We start from the raw sequence: 20,834 nt of genomic DNA on the forward strand, positions 1-20,834 counted from the left end.
TTTATACCGTGTTAAATTACGATTATTGATTTTTAATCGAGATAATTATGAAATGGCTAACCGAGATACGAATGAGATCGCGTGTGAAAATTGATGTGCGAGGACAGTAGCATCGGCGCACATGCGCGACCGGATGCGCGCACATGCGCCAAACAGGCAGAAGACCTCGCGCATATACGCGGAAGATGTCGCGCATATGCCCGAAGCCTATGTGAGGAACTCCAGAGAGTCTCGCGCATATGCGCGGAGATGAGTCGCGCATATGCGCGAGGCGATGTGCATGATACGCGCGGAGACCGAGTGTCTCGCGCATATGCGCCGATTGGGGTCGCGCATATGCGCGAGACGTGTGCTGCAAAGGTTGAGCCACTCGTCCTCCTGCATGTACGAGATATATATATATATATATATATATAAGTCATTGAATTCATTCAGAATTCAGAAAATAAGAAAAGGGACGAGAGAATTGTTGAAAATCCTTACGCCTTTATATTGCGATCCGTCCGTCAGATTTTGAATCCGACTTCGGTACTGTGTTCCTAGCAACGACAGCTACAACAGGACGTAAGTTTTGTTACGTTTTGTTAAGATTTGAAATTATGCTATGTCCAGAATCAGATACGATTCATATATAGTGTTCTTGACATAGTAGACATCATAGAATCGAAGTCAGATTAAGAAACAGATTGATTATGGAATTGTTATGAATTTCAGAGTTAAATTGACTGAGATGTGATGTCAGATTCGTATGGTGGTTGATTATAAGTTATTGGAATTAGTATATACTGGTGTGGCATCACCGGTATCGCAAGATTGTACTGTTGTACCGTCAGAATGTGATAAGACAAAGATGTCTTGATTTGAATAGAATATTAATGCAGTATATTGATATTGTCATTGCCAGATTGAACGTTGACAGGCTTTGAGTCGAGACTTCAATTGTATCAGAGCGACAGAATAAAAGGTATAAATAAATGTTAATTCGGGATTGCACAACTCGAGTTAGGTTTGACTTGAATTTTCCAAAATCACATACTTTATTTTATTGCATTGATATTTGCAGATTATCAGATTGATATGTTCAGTCTATTCAATTATAGCAGAGCCAGAGTTTGAGTCTAGGGCAGATCAGCCTAGCTAGGGCAGAACCGCCGAGTCTTTGTCAGAACCGCGTAGACTCTAGACTTACGGTGTATCGATGAGCTTAGATGTAGATCGACGTCTATTGTAGACATTCGATACAGCATACCAAAGTCTAAATTAGATCGGGATCCATAGGTTAGAAATAAGTTGAGATAAGATAATAAGTCATTGACTTAAATACATATTCGTATTGATTCATGTAGTCAGATTGGATACATGTTTTAATGATTGTTTATGCTTTTATATATGTTTTATATGATTGCATTGATACATTGTTTATACTGGGATATTTATATCTCACCGGAGTTTTCCGGCTGTTGTCTTGTCTGTATGTGTGCATGGCAACAGGTGGGACAGGTTCAGGGTCACAGAGGTGAAGAAAGATCGAGTTAGAGTGGAGACTACGGACTTGGACTAGAGTTAGGGTTTAAACACTTGTTATATAGTTGTTAAAGCTTAGTTGAGACTGATTGTATATAGTGCAAAATTTGTAGTTTTAGTACTGACGTGTATGTTAAGATGTATGCCAATACGTTCCGCATTTTTAAAAAAAAAATTAGACCCTGTTTATTATAATTAATTAAATTAGTCCCAATGACGATTAATAAGATGATTAGCGTCCGGGTCCCCACAACAAGACTCAACTGATGAGATCATTTTAACTTGCAACCGTTGTGAGAATACTTACAAAGTCAGTTGGACTGATCAACCTAATGCACCAGTTTGTTTTATAGCTTCAAAATCTTCTAAAAACTGGTTGTGGCATAAAAGGTTGAACCACTTAAATTTTAATTCTATTTCTTATCTGAGTAACCATGATCTTGTAACTGGTCTGCCTAAAATAGATTTTTCAAAAGATAAAATTTGTTCAGCATGTCAGTTTGGTAAGCAAGTAAGATCTTCATTTAAAAACAAGGGCAGTAAATCTTCCTCCAAATGCTTAGAATTGTTGCATATGGATATTTTTGGTCCAATACCAGTCATAAGTTTAGGGGGAATGAAATACACCTTGGTAATTGTTGATGATTTTTCAAGATTTACTTGGGTTATAATTTTTAAATCAAAAGACCAAACTGCTGCAAAACTGATTAAACTTTTCAAAATATTATTAAATGAAAAATCAGTTGGTATTAACAGAATAAGGTCTGATTGAGGGACTGAATTCATCAATCAAAATCTTTCACAATTTTTAGAAAATACTGGGATCAAGCATGAGCTCTCAGCAGCAGAAACACCTCAGCAAAATAGTGTAGTTGAGAGAAGAAATCGAACTCTTAAAGATGCTGCTAGAACAATGCTTGCTTATTCTGGTATTTCTCAAAGGTTTCGGGCAGAAGCAGTAAACACTGCATGTTACACTCAGAACAGATCAATTATTAACAAAAATAGTTTAAAAATGCTATATGAGATCTGGCATGGACACAAAAGTGTCGTATCTTACTTTTCGGCTGATGATATTTTATTCACGATAATGGCAAAAATCATTTGAAAGAATTTGATGCAAAATCTGCAGAAGGAATATATTTGGGTTATTCATCAGTTAGTAAAACTTATAAAGTATTTAACAACTGCACTTTGAATGTAAAATAGTCAATTCATGTTGTATTTGACGAATCTGCACTAACTTATCAGCCAACTGATCCAGTTGAGCTAGTTGATCGCTTTACAGATATAAGTTTGGAGAATAATAGTGAAGAAGAAGTTCATATCAATCGAGATCTCCTTCAAACACCTGACAAGAGGTACTATATCAATCATTTGAACAAGAAATTGTTCCTGATCATCAGTTGGTGGAGTAAAATGATGAAATTCAAATACCAACTGAATCAGCAACAACTGAAACTGAAGAAAATGACAAGTTACCAACTGAACCAGTTTCTGAAATCGATCCAACCTATGCTGAATACAGATGGAAGAAATCACACCTGCCAGAATTGGTGATAGATAATCCATCTGATCTGGTAAGAACTCGGAATCAAATGATTAATCTATTTATTCATTCAGCTTTTGTTTCCCAACTGGAACCAAAGAAAATTGATGAAGCTCTTGCTGATCCTAACTGGATAAATGCTATGCAAGAAGAGCTAAATCACTTTACCCATAACAATGTCCGGAACTTAGTTCCAAGACTAATCTCTAAAACAATTATAGGTAAAAAGTGGGTCTACAGGAATAAACTGAACGAAGAAGGTTCAGTTGTGCGCAACAAGTTGAGACTTGTAGCATAAGGATATAGGCAAGAAGAAGGGACATATTACGACGAGACATATGCACCAGTTGCACGACTGGAAGCAATCAGAATATTCCTTGCTTATATCTCATTTAAAAACTTTAAAGTCTACCAAATAGATGTCAAGAGTGCATTTCTAAATGTTCAGTTGCAGGAAGAAGTATATGTTGAACAACCACCAGGTTTTGTTAATAACTCTCTTTCTGATCATGTTTATCATTTGAACAAAGCTCTATATGGTCTTAAACAAGCTCCAAGAGCTTGGTATGAAACACTTTCAAAATTTCTAATTGATCATGATTTTACTATTGGATCAGTTGATAAGACGCTGTTCAAATTTTCAAAGAATGATCATATTTTACTTGTGGAAATATATGTTCATGATATTATTTTTGGGTCGACTAACCCCAAATTATGTGAGAAATTTACCAATTTAATGCAGGAAAAATTTGAAATGAGTATGATGGGTGAACTGACGTTCTTTCTCAGTCTGCAAGTGAAGCAACTTGAAATTGGTACTTTTATCAGTCAGACCAAATACACGAATGAACTGCTTAAGAAATTTGACATGGAGACATGTTCAGCTGCAAGTACTCCCATGAGCTCATCGATTAAATTAGATAAAGATGAAGGGGGAATATCAGTTGAGACGGCACTCTACAGAGGTTTAATATGTTTTTTGTTATACCTAACTGCTAGTCGTCCTGATACTATATTTGTTGTTTACATGTGTGCTAAATTTCAAGTAAATCCTAAGCAATCGTATTATTCAGCTGCCAAACGCATATTGAAATATCTCGAAGTCACACAAAATGTGGGCTTATGGTATGCTAATGACTCATCTTTCAATTTAGTTGGCTATTTAGGTGCAGATTATGCAGGATCTAAGCATGATCGTAAAAGCACTAGTGGATTATGTCAGTTTCTAGGAGACAGACTGATTTCATGATTCAGTAAGAAGTAAACATCCATAGCAACTTTCACAACTGAAACAAAATATCTAGCTGCTGGAAGTTGTTGCGCTTAACTGCTCTGGATTCAGCAACAACTGAAGGATTATGGAGTCATTGTAGAAGAATCACCAATCTTCTGTGACAATACAAGCACAATTGTGATCACCTATAAACCAGTTCATTACTCCAGAACCAAACATATTGACGTCATACATCATTTCATCAGAGATCATGCTCTAAATAAGGAAATCAGGCTGGAGTACGTTTCAACTGAACAAAAAGCAGCTGACATCTTCACCAAGCCATTACCCGAGAGTAAGTTTTCTTACTTTCGTAATATTCTTGGTTTAATTGATTTTTCTTAATATTAATTGCATTGTTATGTCAGCTTGAGGTGTCAGTTAGTATTTGTTTAACTGTCACTAATTATCTTTTAAGTTAGTATCAGTTAGTATGCTGAAAGAAAATAACAATGAATTTGAATAGCAATTTTATTGATAATATCTTTATATTATTACACGATTCAATTCTATTTCAACGGCGTCTAGCCAAAGGGACATCCAACTAGACATTTCATTGCAGGCAATTCTGGTGTAGCCTTCTGATGAAGCAATTCTTTCCAGCACCATCTGCTCCATCATAAGCATCAAGTAGTAAAGACCTTCATTAGTTACAAGGTCTGAAGTCTGAATGACATCGAGACGCTTCTTATATTTGATCGAAATGTCCTTCTGCTTTTCAGTAGCAACTAATATATCTTGCTGGATGGTCTGGAAGTCATGTACCTTAGTCCATGTGGACATGACTCTTTCAAAGACATAATCTTCTATATCTCTTTTCCAACTCTCCACGCGTGGAAGTCTTGCTGCAGGATTGGGATGGTTGGAACTGCTTGGTCTATCCATCTGTGCTTAATTGTTATTATCTGTATCTAATAAAGTTGATCTTATTTATAGACATATTCTAACTGAAGAAACAAAAGAAGACGAAGAGACATCAGTAATAGAATGCAATTAATTTATCCAGACTGAGATTCTCTTACTCTCTCGCACTTAAACGCATTTATTTAGGGGAACATTGATTAGTTAACTGATAAGACATTCGTCAGTTGGTATTCAACTGAACTGATTCAGTTCCTAACTGATCAATCAGTTATTGACCTAATTGATCTTATCGTATAAGTTAACTGATTAATCGATAAGTATTCCTTATTAAATGATGGAACTGTTAAAATTATGCATTTAATTATGTTTTTCATTGAATAGTAACCAATCACGTGGCCCCATGTAATCTAAACATTTTTCCTTCACGATTACACACGACGCAAACATGTTTTTTTAAATCAATTCATTTTGGACTGACACGTGTCCAAAAATTCGAACAGTCATCAAAATAAGAAATGACCCGGTTTCATTTCATTTTCTTTACAATAATTTCACTCTCATAGCAAATCAAATACACATAGCATTTCTTCCTCTCAGACATTCAAACTTTCAGCAATGGAAAACCAAGTTCCTGCGTACATTCTTAATGCAATGGCTATTGACTTTGACTCAGTCCTATCTGTCAAGGATGAAGCTGTCAAAGATGTCTTTCTCAAGCTTGAAGCAGCTAAACTGAAGAAATTTATGGGATTATCAACTCAATAAATTTATCCCAAAGAGATTAAGGATCTTTATGCAAATAGCTTCATCTCTGCTGACGGAAAAATCACAAAACCATCAACAGTCAGTTGATGATCATTGAAGAAGACTCCTTTAGCAATCTCTTCCAACTGCCTTCTGATGGCTTGAATCACTTCTCTAAAGTGAAGACTTCTGATGTTGAGGAGATGCAGGCGCTTTTATCTACTGACGGGCGGAAAATCAAAGTTTCTGATCCAAAGAAAGAATTGAAGCCAGAGATTCAGTTACTGGCTGATATTATTGTTGGATCTCGGTTTTCTCGTGCCCAAAACGCAGCGGAAGTTTTAAATTTTTTATTTTGACGTTCAAAATATTCTTTGGACACTTGTATGATTTTAATAAATAAACATACATAGGATGTTTAGTTTTTACCTTTAATGAAATTTCACTTGGCTCCAACTACGCCGATATAAGCGAACGTAGCTCTTGTTGTAAATCCCACGTACGCTCTTCAAATATTCTTTCTTCAATCTCCTAATCCGATCCACGACTGGATTGATTGTTCCTCTTTTAAATTGTACTAGAAATTTAGAAGATATTTTTCGTTGAGATGGATGAACACAAGGAGAGAGGGAGGTGGTGTTTTTCAAAAAATCCCTTGGCTTGGAGGCTAGGGTTTTTCAAAAATTATGAATGAATTAATTCTAACCATAAACCTAATACACATATATATATATAAGCTTAGGGTCCATTAAATAAATGAAATACTTAATGGGCTTAATCAATTAATTATTCTAGTCCAACTAGTTTAATTAATTAATTAATACTTTTAAAGTCCAATTAAGAACCTTAATAATTTGTATGTTAGTATTGTACTCCTACAAGCCCATAGTAAATACACCTATTGCATTTAATTTAAATCCTTTATAAATTCAACATTTAAATTTAAATATTTAAATTATAAATTCAACTCCTTGAATTTATTACCTCCAAAATTTAATATTTAATAAACTCAACTTTTGAGTTTAATAATTTAAATTTTCAAATTTTATAAATTCAACTCCTTGAATTTATTCTCTCCAAATTTTATAAATTCATACATTCAACTTCTTGAATTTACTATCTCATAAATTCAACTCCTTGAATTTATTTTCTCAAAATTTAATTATCATAAATTCAACTCCTTGAATTTACTATATCATAATTTTATATAAATTCAACTACTTGAATTTATTCTCTCAACGGGAACAAAATAATTCAGTACTTGTATGACCCTCAATGATTCAAGGATACACCTAGTCGTGGGTTCACAACTCTTTATAATTCAGGACATAATCTTTTATTCGGGCCTATCCTAATTTGCCTCATTCTATGTATCAACAATTGATCATGAGAATGTCAAAAATCATATTTCTGATTAAACCCATCGAATCATGGTAAGAGCGTCTAGTAGCATCGTCCCATGATTCCCTAGGTATCACTGATAGTGCCTGCAAGAACCAATCGGTTATGATTAACATACAGTACGGTCCCTTCATCTCATATATCCCGATCGAATCTGCAACCATTGGTTCATCGAGGGTTGCATAAAAACTCGATAACTATGTGATACATATAAATAGTGGCATCGCATGTACTATTGGAAAACTCCTTCTCTAACGTACATTTCATAATCTGGCCAGAGATTCCATGCAATATTATTTCATCAGATCACATAGGATATCCACACCCGTAGGTGAGTGGTGAATTCTCGACTACAATGCACTGGCTCCTACATGTGTCACAACTGTACCCAATCTCGCCACCTGATGACTCTCCTGGAGCCGGTAAGCGAGTCAAAGCACAACCCTAGCATATAGAGCCTCAGTGTTGTCTCGGGTCGTAAGGACTAATGTTGTACAATCATAACCACTAACTTATCCTCTCGATGAATGATAACCACTTGGAAAGTCCGAGGGAGGGTTGTTCGGTATAATCATCATATGACTACCCATCTGCATGTTTGGACATCTCTATGCCCTTACCAAGAAACGTGGTACACAACATCACAGATGCTAGTCTCGAGCTCAAGCAACCTTTATGCATGTTTTAGGCGGCTGAATCGATTAGGAACGAATTTAGATCATACATTTTTTACAAATGAGTTTCAACATCGAATTAAGATTCATTTGTATTAAAGTATAATCAAGGTCTTTATCTATGTTAGATAACATGGGTATACAGATAAAGAAATAACAAGCTATGAAATAATGAATTATATTAAGATAAAGATTGTTTATTACAACTGAGTCAATAAAATCCCTAGCCAACAGTTGGCTTGCAGAGCATCTACTCTAACAATCTCTCTTGCGATAGAGCCAATCCCATATAATTTAATCCCATTGCTTCGCGATGCTTCTCAAACAATGGCATTGCAAGGGCTTTGTAAGTGGATCAGCAACGTTATCTGCAGAGGGGACTCTTTCGACTGATATATCTCCTCTTCCCACAATCTCTCGGATGATGCGGAACTTCCTCAGTATATGTTTGGATCGCTAATGAGACCTTGGTTCCTTTGCTTGCGCAACGGCACCAGTTTTGTTGCAGTACACCGAAACTGGATCAACTCTATTAGGAATAACGCCCAACTCTTGGAAAAAATTTCTTATCCAAATTGCCTCTTTGGCTGCAGCAGATGCAGCAATGTACTCAGCTTCAGTGGTGGAATCCGCAACGGTGTCTTGCTTGGAACTCTTCCAAGAGACAGCCGCACCATTAATCATGAATACAAAGCTAGAGGTCGATTTTGAATCATCTACATCACATTGGAAGCTAGAATCAGTGTAGCCTTCCAATTTTAATTCTCCACCCCCATAGACCATGAACAAGTTCTTAGTCCTTCTCAAGTACTTAAGAATATCTTTCACGGCCTTCCATTGCATTGGACAAGGGTTCGCCTGATATCTGCTAGTAACACTCAAAGCGTAAGCAACATCAGGACGTGTCGATATCATACCATACATGATACTACCAATGGCTGACGCATATGGAATACGTGTCATCATCTCTATCTCTTCATCAGTTTTAGGGACACATAGCTTTAGATAGAGTAACACCATGACACATTGGTAAGTATCTTCTCTTGGACTCTTCCATAGAGAATCGCTTTAGAATGGTATCTATATAAGTGGTTTGGGTGAGTCCTAGCATCCTTTTTTATCTATCTCTATAGATTTGTATTCTAAATACATAGAATGCTTCACCCATGTCTTTCATGGAGAATTTACTTGCTAACCATACTTTAGTTTATTGTAGTTATCCTACATCATTCTCAATGAGTAGGATGTCATCAACATAAAGTACTAGGAATGTCATTGCACTCCCACTAACTTTTTTGTACACGCATGGCTCCTCAGAATTCTTAGCAAAACCAAATTCTTTGATAGTTCTATCAAATATGAGGTTCCAACCCTTGACTCCTGCTTGAGTCCATATATTGATCTCTGATGTTTGCATATCTTATGCTCACTTCCTACTGATGTATGTCCCTCAGGTTGAGACATATAAATTTCTTCTTTTTGTTGTCTCCATAGAAGAATGCAGTTTTTACATTCATTTGCCATATCTCATAGTCATACCATGCTGTTATGGCTAGTAGTATTCTGATAGACTTAAACATAGAAACTGGTGAAAAGTTTTCCTCATAGTCAATTCCTTGCCTTTGAGTATACCCTTTTGCAATCAGTCTTGCTTTCAAGGTCAATACCTTCCCATCCGCCCCAAGCTTTCTTTTGTAGATTCATTTCCATCCTAAGGGAACAATTCTCTCAGGTGGATCCACCAATGTCATGACTTGGTTTGAATACATAGAGTCCATTTCTGACTACATGGCTTCAAACCATTTGGTTGAATCAGTATCAGATATTGCTTATTTGAAATTCATTTGATCACATCCAACACAATGCTCATCATGGCTTTGTTCATGAAGAAGCGTATATCTTGCAGGTGGTCTAATAACCCTATCAGACCTTCTAGGAGCTTGTACTTCAACTACTAGTTGTTGGGGATTAGGTTCAACTTCTACAGTTGAGGGAGTATCTTGAATTTCTTAAAGTTCTATAAACTTGCCTTTTCTATCTAATAGAAATTCTTTTTCCAAAAAGGTGGCATTTCTTGAAACAAGCACTTTTGCTTCATTGGGATGATAGAAATAATATCCAACAGAATTCTTAGGATATCATACAAAGTAGCACAAAATAGATCTACTATCCAATTTGTCTCTCACTGTCTACTTCACGTAAGCAGGAAATTCCCATATTCTCATGTAAGAATACTTGGGAGTTTTTCCCATCTATATCTCATATGGTGTTTTATCCACTGCTTTAATATGGACATTATTCAAAAAAATTGCCGCAGTTTCAAGCGCAAAGCCGCAAAATGATGTAGGCAATTCAGTGAATCCCATCATAGATCGAACCATGTCCATCAAGGTTCGATTAGAACGTTCAGAAACACCATTCAATTGTGGTGTTGCTGGTGGAGTCTATTGTGAGAGAATCTCATTCTCTTTTAGATAACCCAAAAATTCAGCACTCAAGTATTCTCTACCTCGATCATATCGAAGTGCCTTAATACTTCTTTCTAGGATTTTCTACTTCAAATCTGAATTTTTGAACTTTTCAAATGCTTCAGATTTGTGTTTTATCAAATAAACATACTCATACCTCGAATGGTCATTAGTGAATGTAATGAAGTAGGATTGCCCATATTTTGTACTAACACTTAGCGGGCCACAAACGTCTATGTGGATCAAATCCAGTAGACCATGCGCACGTTCGACGTTTCCATTGAACGGAGTCTTTGTCATTTTTCCTTTTAGACATGACTTACAAGTAGGTAGAGATTTTATTTCTGACAAGTCAAACATGTATTTTCCCACTAGTTTGTGCATCCTTCTTTGGGAAATGTTACATAGTCTAGCATACCATATTTGTGCGGATTTGGATCATCTGACTTTATTTTGTTTGTTGTTGAAATCATGTTTACTTGGACATTCACTCATCATTTCCAGAACATTTCTGGCGCATATAATTTCCTATGTCCGGACTTCTTGCAGTGAAATAAATAAGTTCTGACTTATCAAGCTTTGTAGGCCCTTTAAGTGTCCTTCAGAGTTTGCCTCTTATTGGGATTGTTTTTCTTGTGAGGGACAGAACATTTCTTTCCCTTACCTTGTGGGCCATTTTTCGTCTGACGAGAGGCCTATTAGAAAAACAACAATTCCCTGTTTTATGGTTATCTCATAAGTTATAAGCGTATTTACTAGGTCTTCAAGACTATCATCTATCTTATTAAAATTGAAGTTCACCATAACCCCGACACCAGTACAAGTGAGCAAGGACCACAAGCATGCTTTCCTCGGGGACACAGAAAGTCAAAGATTCCCTGACAAAGCTAAAGTGGACATGTGACTATCCCACTAAAAAAAGAAGGACCACCATGTGTGTGGAAGAGAAAGACCACCAATAATCGGTGGTAAAGAACAAAAAACATTGGATTCTCTATCTTTAAAGATAAAAAAATTCCAATAAAAAGACAAAATTTAGTGGGCAGGTGACTAAAAAGCAAGAGAATCTGGACCTAATTACATCTATAAATAAAGAGTAAATGGGAACCAGAAAAATAAACAAAGCTGGAAAAAATGAATATGTATAAAACAATTTTCAAAGTTTTCAAACGAAGAATCAAAGCTACAAGAAAATCACTGAAGGTTTTCAAAGAGCTAAATCAAGTGCTGAAAGAAGCAGGGAACGAGATATCAGCTGATATGATCCAGACGCATATATACTATTTATGTCAGGAGATCCAATCAGAAGATTAAGTTATTTCCAGCTTTATGATCTAGGAAAAATACAAGAAAAGTGGAGGGACCAATCAACCACTACAGAAAGTGGTCCAGATGCAAGCTGTAAAGGTTTACCAAGATTTGAAATCTGAGTTTCAAATCCGAAGAAGCTCTATCAATAAGACAGGAAGAAGGAAGTTGAGATCATCGAACATTTCCTCAATTTCTTTCAAGAAAAAAATTGTAATATTTCTCTTTCTAGTTTATGAGTTTTGCAAGTTCAGCTACTATCAGCAGCTAAACAAGTTTCTCCTCCTCTACATGAGGTTACTATGTAATAATTAATGTTTGTGTTTGAATAAAAGAATCCTTTGCTCTAAGCGCCTCTCATGTATTATTTTCAAAATTTTATCTTTTATTGTACATCCTAAGGTAGGAAACGAATTAGGGTTGTACCAAGTGCTGCTGAAGGAATATGCGTCGGTAACCATCTGTTGCGACTGCGTGGTTAGACTGTGAGGGGCAGTCTGTAAAATACGATGAATACAACCCGGTGGTACTCCGGTCGAAAAGGTAAAAGATTTAATTTATTGTACGGAAACATGATGGGCCTTTTAAAAAAAATCGATTATTTGAAAATGGTATATAGGCTGAAAATCTTACTTAGTTGTATGTCTTAAAGCTATATGTTTTTAAGAACATGTTTGATAGGTGTAACAATGTCATGTACCAAAATTGTAAAGAAAAATGATGTTTTTGAAAATTTTAGAAAAATGGGAATTAAAACAAATAAATAAAGGGGTGGGGAGTAAGAAGAAAGTTGAGAATGAGAATGGGAGCAAAAGCAAATTTCCCCAAAAAAACAATGAGACCCACAAAATCTTTTATTTTGTAGAGCAGAAGAAGATATGTCCATTCCCCACTAATGAGTGGCTCTCAACACCCTAAAAATAGAACGTGCTCTTGAAACAATTGTATGAGCTTTTTAGTTAATGAGATGTTATTTTTAGGACATTATCTACATCCAATGATCAATATTATTTTTTAAGGGTTCATATAAAAAAACGTCATGTAAAAATAAATATAAGTTGTTGGATACACATTTAGGATAATGCTTTAAGGTTATGTTTACTTGTTATGACAAGCATAGAATTATACTTAATATTATCAAGATTAGTTCTCTTGTTAGACGATCTCACGAATCTTTATCTGTGAGACGGGTCAACCCTATCAATAGTCACAATAAAAAGTAATACTTTTAGCATAAAAAATAATATTTTTTCATGGATGACCCAAATAAGATATATGTCTCACAAAAGACGACCCGTGAGACCCTCTCACACAAGTTTTTGCCAACTATCAATATCATATTTACTATTTTTTTACGGTCCGTACCAGCTTTTAAAATCACATTCATACTTGTCTAATTTAGACTTTAACACTTGTTGATTTATCACAAATAAAAGTTGTGATAAATAATCATTTTTAACTAATACTATTTTTCACTTAAGAAAATTAATTAATAACCTTTATTTCGAAAAAAATAATATATAAAAGCTCATTAAAAACTTAACATGAAAAGAAATTCAAATAATTTAATATACTTTTTTAATACATTTCATTTCCTTTTATTCTTATTCATGGAAATTTTTTAACTTCAATTTATTTATTATATTTTTTAAATTAAATAATACATATACCCAATATTTTCGATGAATTAAAATAAATTTGTATGTTAATTAATAATAATTTACATTTCTCAATAAAAATCACAATATCATGTTACAAATACGAATTTAAAATAAAATTATTTATTATAAGTAGAGGGGAAATTCGTAACTCGTCACATAATCATAATTTTCCATTCCTACAGACCAGTAAAGAGCATATGACTCCTCTGGCTTTTTGAAATCCGGTATGTATGTTCCTGCATCTCCGTTGTATATGTCTTGATAAGTACCTTTATGATATGTTGCATATATGTTTTGAAATGCTTTTAAAAATGGCTGCATTGTAAGAAAATGCCTCTTGAGCGAAAGGTTAACGAAGGGGAGGATAGTTCGTCCCGTATAGTGGGCGAGTTTTGTAACCTCTTGCAACAACAAGCCACAGTCCACAGCGGACAAAGTCCACAGCTCATGCACATGCAAACTCAAGCACAAGGACGGGGACAACCTCAAGGTAGAGAGCAAGCTAGACAAGAACAACACAATGAAGGGACCAACGACCAATTTGGAAGAATGAACCCACCTGAATATGTCAGTTGAATGTCATAAAATCGATCAATCAAAGTAAACATGTTATTGTTTATCTATCATTATTCCACATCCTCTAAAAGTAGTTCAATAGTCTCAGTATGATTTATCCACATATGATCACATCTCACTAAGTAAACGCAATCTAATAGTAAGTTGGACTCAACCTGATCTTTATTCGTGTTTTCACATTAATTTTTAGTATTCCGAAAAGAATTCCATCTGAATGAAGCGAGGGTCTTGGGATTACATTTACAGGAACTAAGAAGAAAATGCTTTCGAAACATGGTGCTCTGATTACCACAAATATTGGAAGAAACTGCCTCTGTACGACAAACATCCCATAGACACAATGCAAGGATGATACCCAAAAGCCACTACCACAGATTGATGATAATTACACACTTCTAAGTTACAATGCTGATCAACTGTACAAACTACACAAAATGCTACAAGTGCACTGAATCGGAGCCAACTGTAAACAATCCACACCTCGTCCTACTCCACCGAAGAACTTGTTTCTGCATTTCCCTCATCTTCACTGAAACTAGATGGCATCTCTGCTCTGGACCTAAAGCATATGATAAGTGCATCGTCATCAGGCAAATTTAAAAAAAAAACTTATAGAAGTACCAAATGTGTTGCCATTTTAAATTCTAATAATTATCTACAACTTCTTGATTTAGCTGGTACATATAAATCGAGCTCGAGTATGAGTAATGATTCCTTGTCAATCTGAAGGCATACTTCATTCACTTTATAAATTTTTTTAAAATTATTATGAGATTTGAGTTGTTCAACCATAACTTGTCTTGCCGACAGATATTTTGAAGATATGAATTGTAGCTTAGTCAGTTTCAAAATTCTAAAATTTTCAACCGTTTTGAACAACTGAAACACATAACAGTCTGAGCTCGAGTATGTTACTGCTCAAGCTTAATACGGCTCGTGTGCACCCAACTACCAAGACTCGTAGATTGTGAGATGTAAGGAAGATAGAGCCAAGATCACTGGAATTCCGTAAATAATTTCAGGGAAATGTATAAGGTCAAACCTCATCACATGAGAGGTCCATGACCGGTTATCAACTGGTAAGGATCTTTGCTGATATTGCTGGTGCAATGTTTCACCCCTCATTCTTTTGGGAGCCTGTGTTAAGAAAAGATGTTGGGAAAAAATGCTCATGGCTCGATTGGGAAAAAGTTGAAGATTGGTGTTGGCATACAAAACGAACTTACAGGCATCTTATTCTTAAAAGGAATCTTGACTTCAGCTGGCTCATAGTTTTCATTCATTATTCTCCTTTCTCCATAAAATTTGCCGTCCTACATGATTGGAGTATAGAATTTCAGCACCAAAGTATATAAATGCAGTACTTGATCGAAACTTCAAAGTTAACATCGCACCTTAATAATATGTCGGGAACCCCTTCCGTCCGATATATGGCGATAATCGTTGCCTTTAATGGCCATATAAGAAGGCTCCTTTTTGACATCTCCCAGAGATATCTTAGCGATGTGATCATTGGATTTACAAGTCCAAGTCTCTGCAGGTTCTCTTTCCACCCTCACACCACTGGATCTAGGAGTCCAAGTCTCCGCAGGTTCCCCTTCCAACTTCACACTACAAGGAAGTACATGACCATTATTCAGCAATGAACGCTTTCTCACTACTTCAATACCTTGTCTTGACCTTATTTGGCAGTCATCTCCATCATCACAACCAGTTGCATACTTGGATAAATTTTCGGGCAATTCTACCGAGAAGTTCCTCCTCGGACAATAAGCACCACTATGGGGAAGCAAAGTCTGTAGCCCAAATTTTTGCTGGAAGTTATTGTCTGGAGTATGAGACACGTTGGTCATTTTAGCTCTATCCATGTTTGACTTATAAGAGGTTATGCCCGAGCTGTATCCAACGTCCCGATAGGACTGAGATAAAATGAAACTATGATAAGAATAGCTGTAATATCAGGTTATAACATTAATCAATGATCTTAAAATAGATTCATCTGCTCTTCACAACTTGTTAAGAAAGCAATTACCAAATTTCTGAAGTGTGATTGCGAAGATATATCATATTTTTCAGATAAAGACTCAAGGTATTTCTCACAGAAACCCCAAAAAAAAGTTGTTAGAGACATCGACAAAGATTTCACTATAATCAAAAAGAAAAAATTCCTTCAAGACCTCATCAAAAGCCTAATTCCTGCGGGACATTATAGTTCTTCAATAACTTGTCCATTAGCAAAACATGAACAAAGTCAAACAATCAGTTCTTATCAATTTTAGGCAGTGTTCTAAAAATCCCCGCCTAGGACCGCCTAGGCGGCGCTGGGCGGTCCAAAACCGCCCCGATTTTAGGCTACCCGAAACTTCTAGACGCTACCATATTAATCGGCCGCTTAGGCGGTCCAGGCGCCGCCTAGCGCGAAAGCCGCCTAGGCGATTTTACAATTAAAAATCCGCTACAGAAGAAGTATTGAAAAAATATGGAGATGAAATAGAAGAGTTACATGTTTAGGTTTAATATCAATATATTATGTTGGAAAAAATGTTGAACAAATTTAATTTTCATTGTACAACGGTTGTAGTAAAGTAGTAAACTGATGTGGATGATTCATATATAAAAATTTATTAATATATATTTATTATTACAATTTTAAATTTTATAATAATATATATTTCATATACAAACATAATACTCATGAACCACTTAATGAATTTAAGCTTTAAAAAAAACCGCCTAGGCCCCGCCTAGTCACCTAGGCCCTAGGCGGTAGGTAACCGCCCACCTACCGCCTACCGCTTTTTAGAACATTGATTTTAGGTGTATCTCACAAGAATCCAAATAGAAATATGTTTTAGTTACTCAAGAATATAAAATGAAACTATGATAAGAATAGCTGTAATATCAGGTTATAACATTAATCAATGATCTTAAAATAGATTCATCTGCTCTTCACAACTTGTTAAGAAAGCAATTACCAAATTTCTGAAGTGTGATTGCGAAGATATATCATATTTTTCAGATAAAGACTCAAGGGATATAAAATGAAACTATGATAAGAACAGCTGTAATATCAGGTTATAACATTAATCAATGATCTTAAAATAGATTCATCTGCTCTTCACAACTTGTTAAGAAAGCAATTACCAAATTTCTGAAGTGTGATTGCGAAGATATATCATATTTTTCAGATAAAGACTCAAGGGATTTCTCACAGAAACCCCAAAAAAAAGTAGTTTGAGATATAAAATGAAACTATGATAAGAATAGCTGTAATATCAGGTTATAACATTTATAACTTGTCCATTAGCAAAACATGAACAAAGTCAAACAATCAGTTCTTATCAATTTTAGGTGTATCTCACAAGAATCCAAATAGAAATATGTTTTAGTTACTCAAGAATATGGTCATCCATGACATCGACCCTTGCACCATGTTTTTTGCCTTTCCTATCATAAGCAACAGAACAATAATGCATCCATAAAGTTTAAGCTTGCAGTGGTCATAGCATATGTTAAAGATTAGATAATCTTAGGAAAAACTGAAGCAATAATTTTTAAACTCCAACACTTGCTGTATTTTAACAACTTAATCAGCCTGGAAATACTCCAAGTAATTGTTAGTTCTTTAAGAAAAAGTCACAAAATTGACTCGGTATTTTAACAAATTAATAAGCCTGAAAGTACTCCAACAAGCAATAGTTAGTTCTTTAAGAAAAAGTCACAAAATTAACTCACCTTGTCAAATGTGGGGTACTGGCAGATCTTTGAAACATTGGGAGAAGCAGGAACAATAGGTTCTCCAGAGTCGTAAGGTTCTGAAAAATATTCACATTAGGAAAGAGAAGTCAGAAAAAACTGCTGAGTGGCATCCTAACAGCTCAGATAAAGTGAAGAATCGCCATGTATTGTAAAAGGAATCAGGTAAATACCACAAATTGAGAACATATCATATTGCCAAGTGAGAAGTAACACGAGATGAAATTATATTCACCATAGTTCCCTAACTGCTGACAGTTGCAGTTCAGGATCAACATGTCAATAGAGTAAACTAAGACCATTATTGCTAACATCTTCCAGGCATGGGTATGGCTGATAATTGTGACAATCAAATTTCAGGAAAATGGCTAGACCGATGTCTGACAGTAGTATCTCGAAAATGAAATCAAGATTTACACAGTGAAATATAATCTCACAAGTGGCGTATAAGGAAGTTAGCGTCTGTGAGCTCCATCCCAATATTACAAACACTGATCAGATAACAGCATTTTAGAATTCCACAGTAGATAAACAATATCTATTTCTTTTAGGAAATAGAACACTCCTGCAAATATTTTATCTGCTACGCATCATATGAAATCTTTAACATTAATAGTTACCAAAGTCAAGAAAAAATTGAAGTTTATCATGAATCCTAAATCAGCTCTTTATATGAAATGGTTTCAGACGATTCTAAACACACTAAATTAAAGCAAATAACATATTTCAGGGGGTTCACAGAATAAAACACTGACATGGTTTAAAATTGCAGAGCTAAAGAAAACGATGCACATATTGACAATTTATAATTATCAACTGTTCTAACTTACCATCAATTGGATTCTGCATTGGGGGCTCAAATGCACCAGGCGGAAGTGGATCAAATTCAACACCAAGTGGTGGGCCATCCTCCCGATAATGCCTCCCTAGTTGCATTTTAACAGCTGTTATGGCAGAATTCTCAACTTGACCCTTCACTTTTAAGTAACCTGATGGACCAGACCTAGCTTTTACACCCTTCACTTCCACTGGAAACTTTGGTATTAGATATCTTGAAATTGCCAAATCCAAAGGCTTCTCATTGCAATGGGAAGACATGTTAGGTAATGAAGAACTACTTCCTGAAGTTGAATCATTCACCGGAATGTTGTTTCCCATATACTGACTACCACATTCACGTGTGAAGTCTGCTGTGGAAATTTCTTGGAGATTTAATCTTCCACTTTCAACTTCTCTGGTATCAAAATTCCTATCATCGCCCTGTTTTGTGCTGCCACAGGAATCCTGCCGAAGTCCACTACCTCGATCCTGTATAACTCCACTTGAACGGTCTTGTCTTCCAATTACACAAGTTTCCGCATTCAGCAATCTCTTGTCCTTCAACCTCCGGTGGCAAAACCACCCAGACACTTGTTTTTCTGTCAAACCTATAGACTCTGCAAGTTGTATTTTCATGGGTTCTGGAGGATATTTATGTTCTGTGGGAAAAAAATACTTTCTTCACAATCACGTCAGAGATGCACACAGAAACAGGAAGATTTAAATGAGCAAGTTTACCATTATAAAATTTCTCCAATGCTTCAACCTGAGCACGTGTCTTGACTATCCTCTTCTTGTTCTTGTCCGGAAGGGTTTTATCATCTTCAGAATTTACCTCACATGATTCTAAGACATTGAAAAGTAAATGATAGCTATAACCCCAAAGTGATCGATCACAAGAAGCCCAAAAAATGAATGACTTACCATCTTATAATTTATCTGGTCTTACTCATCATATGGAAAAAATTTTTTAACACATATCATCATCTTATAATTTATCTTTCTTATTCATCATTTGTTTTCCACAACAATAAAACGCACAAATAATACACCATTCTTCTGTTTAATTAAAACAAACTGATCCTCTAAGTATACATGATTCCCGATGTTACCACCTGAATGATATCAGTCACATGAACCAAAGAAAACCAAAGATCAGAGTATAAAACCTTGCAACACTAACGCAAATAATTATGTCTACAGAACATTAAAGTAAAAACCAGTTGAAGCCAAAAAGAGATAATTTTGACACCAAAACAGAAACTCCAGGAACCAGAATCCAAACCAAGGTAAAAAATTAGTTCTCACAACAATGCAGCAGAAAACATAAACACGAAAAACAAAACCTAAAATCACGATTACCCGAAAACATTCAGGCGTCTAATCCACCAAGTAAATCTAACATCAAAAGCCAATCACGATCTAATATAAAAAAAAAACTACAAATAAAAAAGCTACCTTCTTCCATATTGAGGTTCTTATGGCGCAGAAATTTCCCAATGTTTTTGTGTTTATACGTTGTACTCCTGCTTCGCTACTGACCCATCAACGTTTCGGACCAACCCCACTTGGCGGAGAATTCAAGAAATTCTGGACAGATAAAAAGAAAGGAATCTTTGTGGGTTTTATTATTTCTTTTGGAGTACAGATTCGTATTTCTTCTGGGTATCATTTTGTAATATTATATATGTATTTATAATTTGATGATTGTGTGTTTCAAATCGTCCACTACAAGCAACTGTATATATAGATTTTCACGATCGTTTTTGTTGAATTCTCATCATATAAACCTCTTACACATGGAGATTTTCACATTCCTGGAAAATCACTCGAAATTTGAATCGGGTTCAAAAATTTAATTTTTAAATCAAATATATTCATTAAATAAAAACTTTGAAAACTAAATATATTTATTAAAGGAATCGTGACAAGAGCATCAACCCAACGTTGCTCTACATATTTTTCTACTTCTATATATTATATATATATATATATGTATATATTTATATATATAATATTTTAAAAAACTTTGTCTTAAGCAACTAGGCACTGAACGGTTTCACCCTCCAAATTTTGCTGAGACAACTCAAAATCCGTCTAGGCGACAGTCAAATTTAATATATAAAATTGTAGATTTTTAAAATTTTAAAAAAAATTTGTTTGACATATTTTCAATCAATTTATATCGAATAAATATCAAGATTATGTCATTAATTT

The 20,834-nt window shown here is 35.2% G+C and overlaps 1 protein-coding gene across 1 annotated transcript; it reads right to left on the reverse strand.

The window, feature by feature from the left end:
* Positions 1-14,186: 14,186 nt before the first annotated feature.
* Positions 14,187-20,270, reverse strand: LOC142531326 (uncharacterized). The gene is made up of 8 exons (XM_075637421.1): positions 20,076-20,270; positions 19,356-19,463; positions 18,629-19,276; positions 17,778-17,857; positions 15,437-15,961; positions 15,269-15,355; positions 15,085-15,179; positions 14,187-14,601 (listed from the first exon to the last, which is right to left on the reverse strand). The coding sequence occupies exons 1-8, from the start codon at positions 20,083-20,085 to the stop codon at positions 14,529-14,531; spliced, it is 1,626 nt and encodes a 541-aa protein (XP_075493536.1). The 5' UTR covers positions 20,086-20,270; the 3' UTR covers positions 14,187-14,528.
* Between the last annotated feature and the right edge of the window lie 564 nt (positions 20,271-20,834).

Source organism: Primulina tabacum, chromosome 17 (assembly GCF_025594145.1).
Source record: "Primulina tabacum isolate GXHZ01 chromosome 17, ASM2559414v2, whole genome shotgun sequence".
NCBI lineage: Eukaryota > Viridiplantae > Streptophyta > Magnoliopsida > Lamiales > Gesneriaceae > Primulina > Primulina tabacum.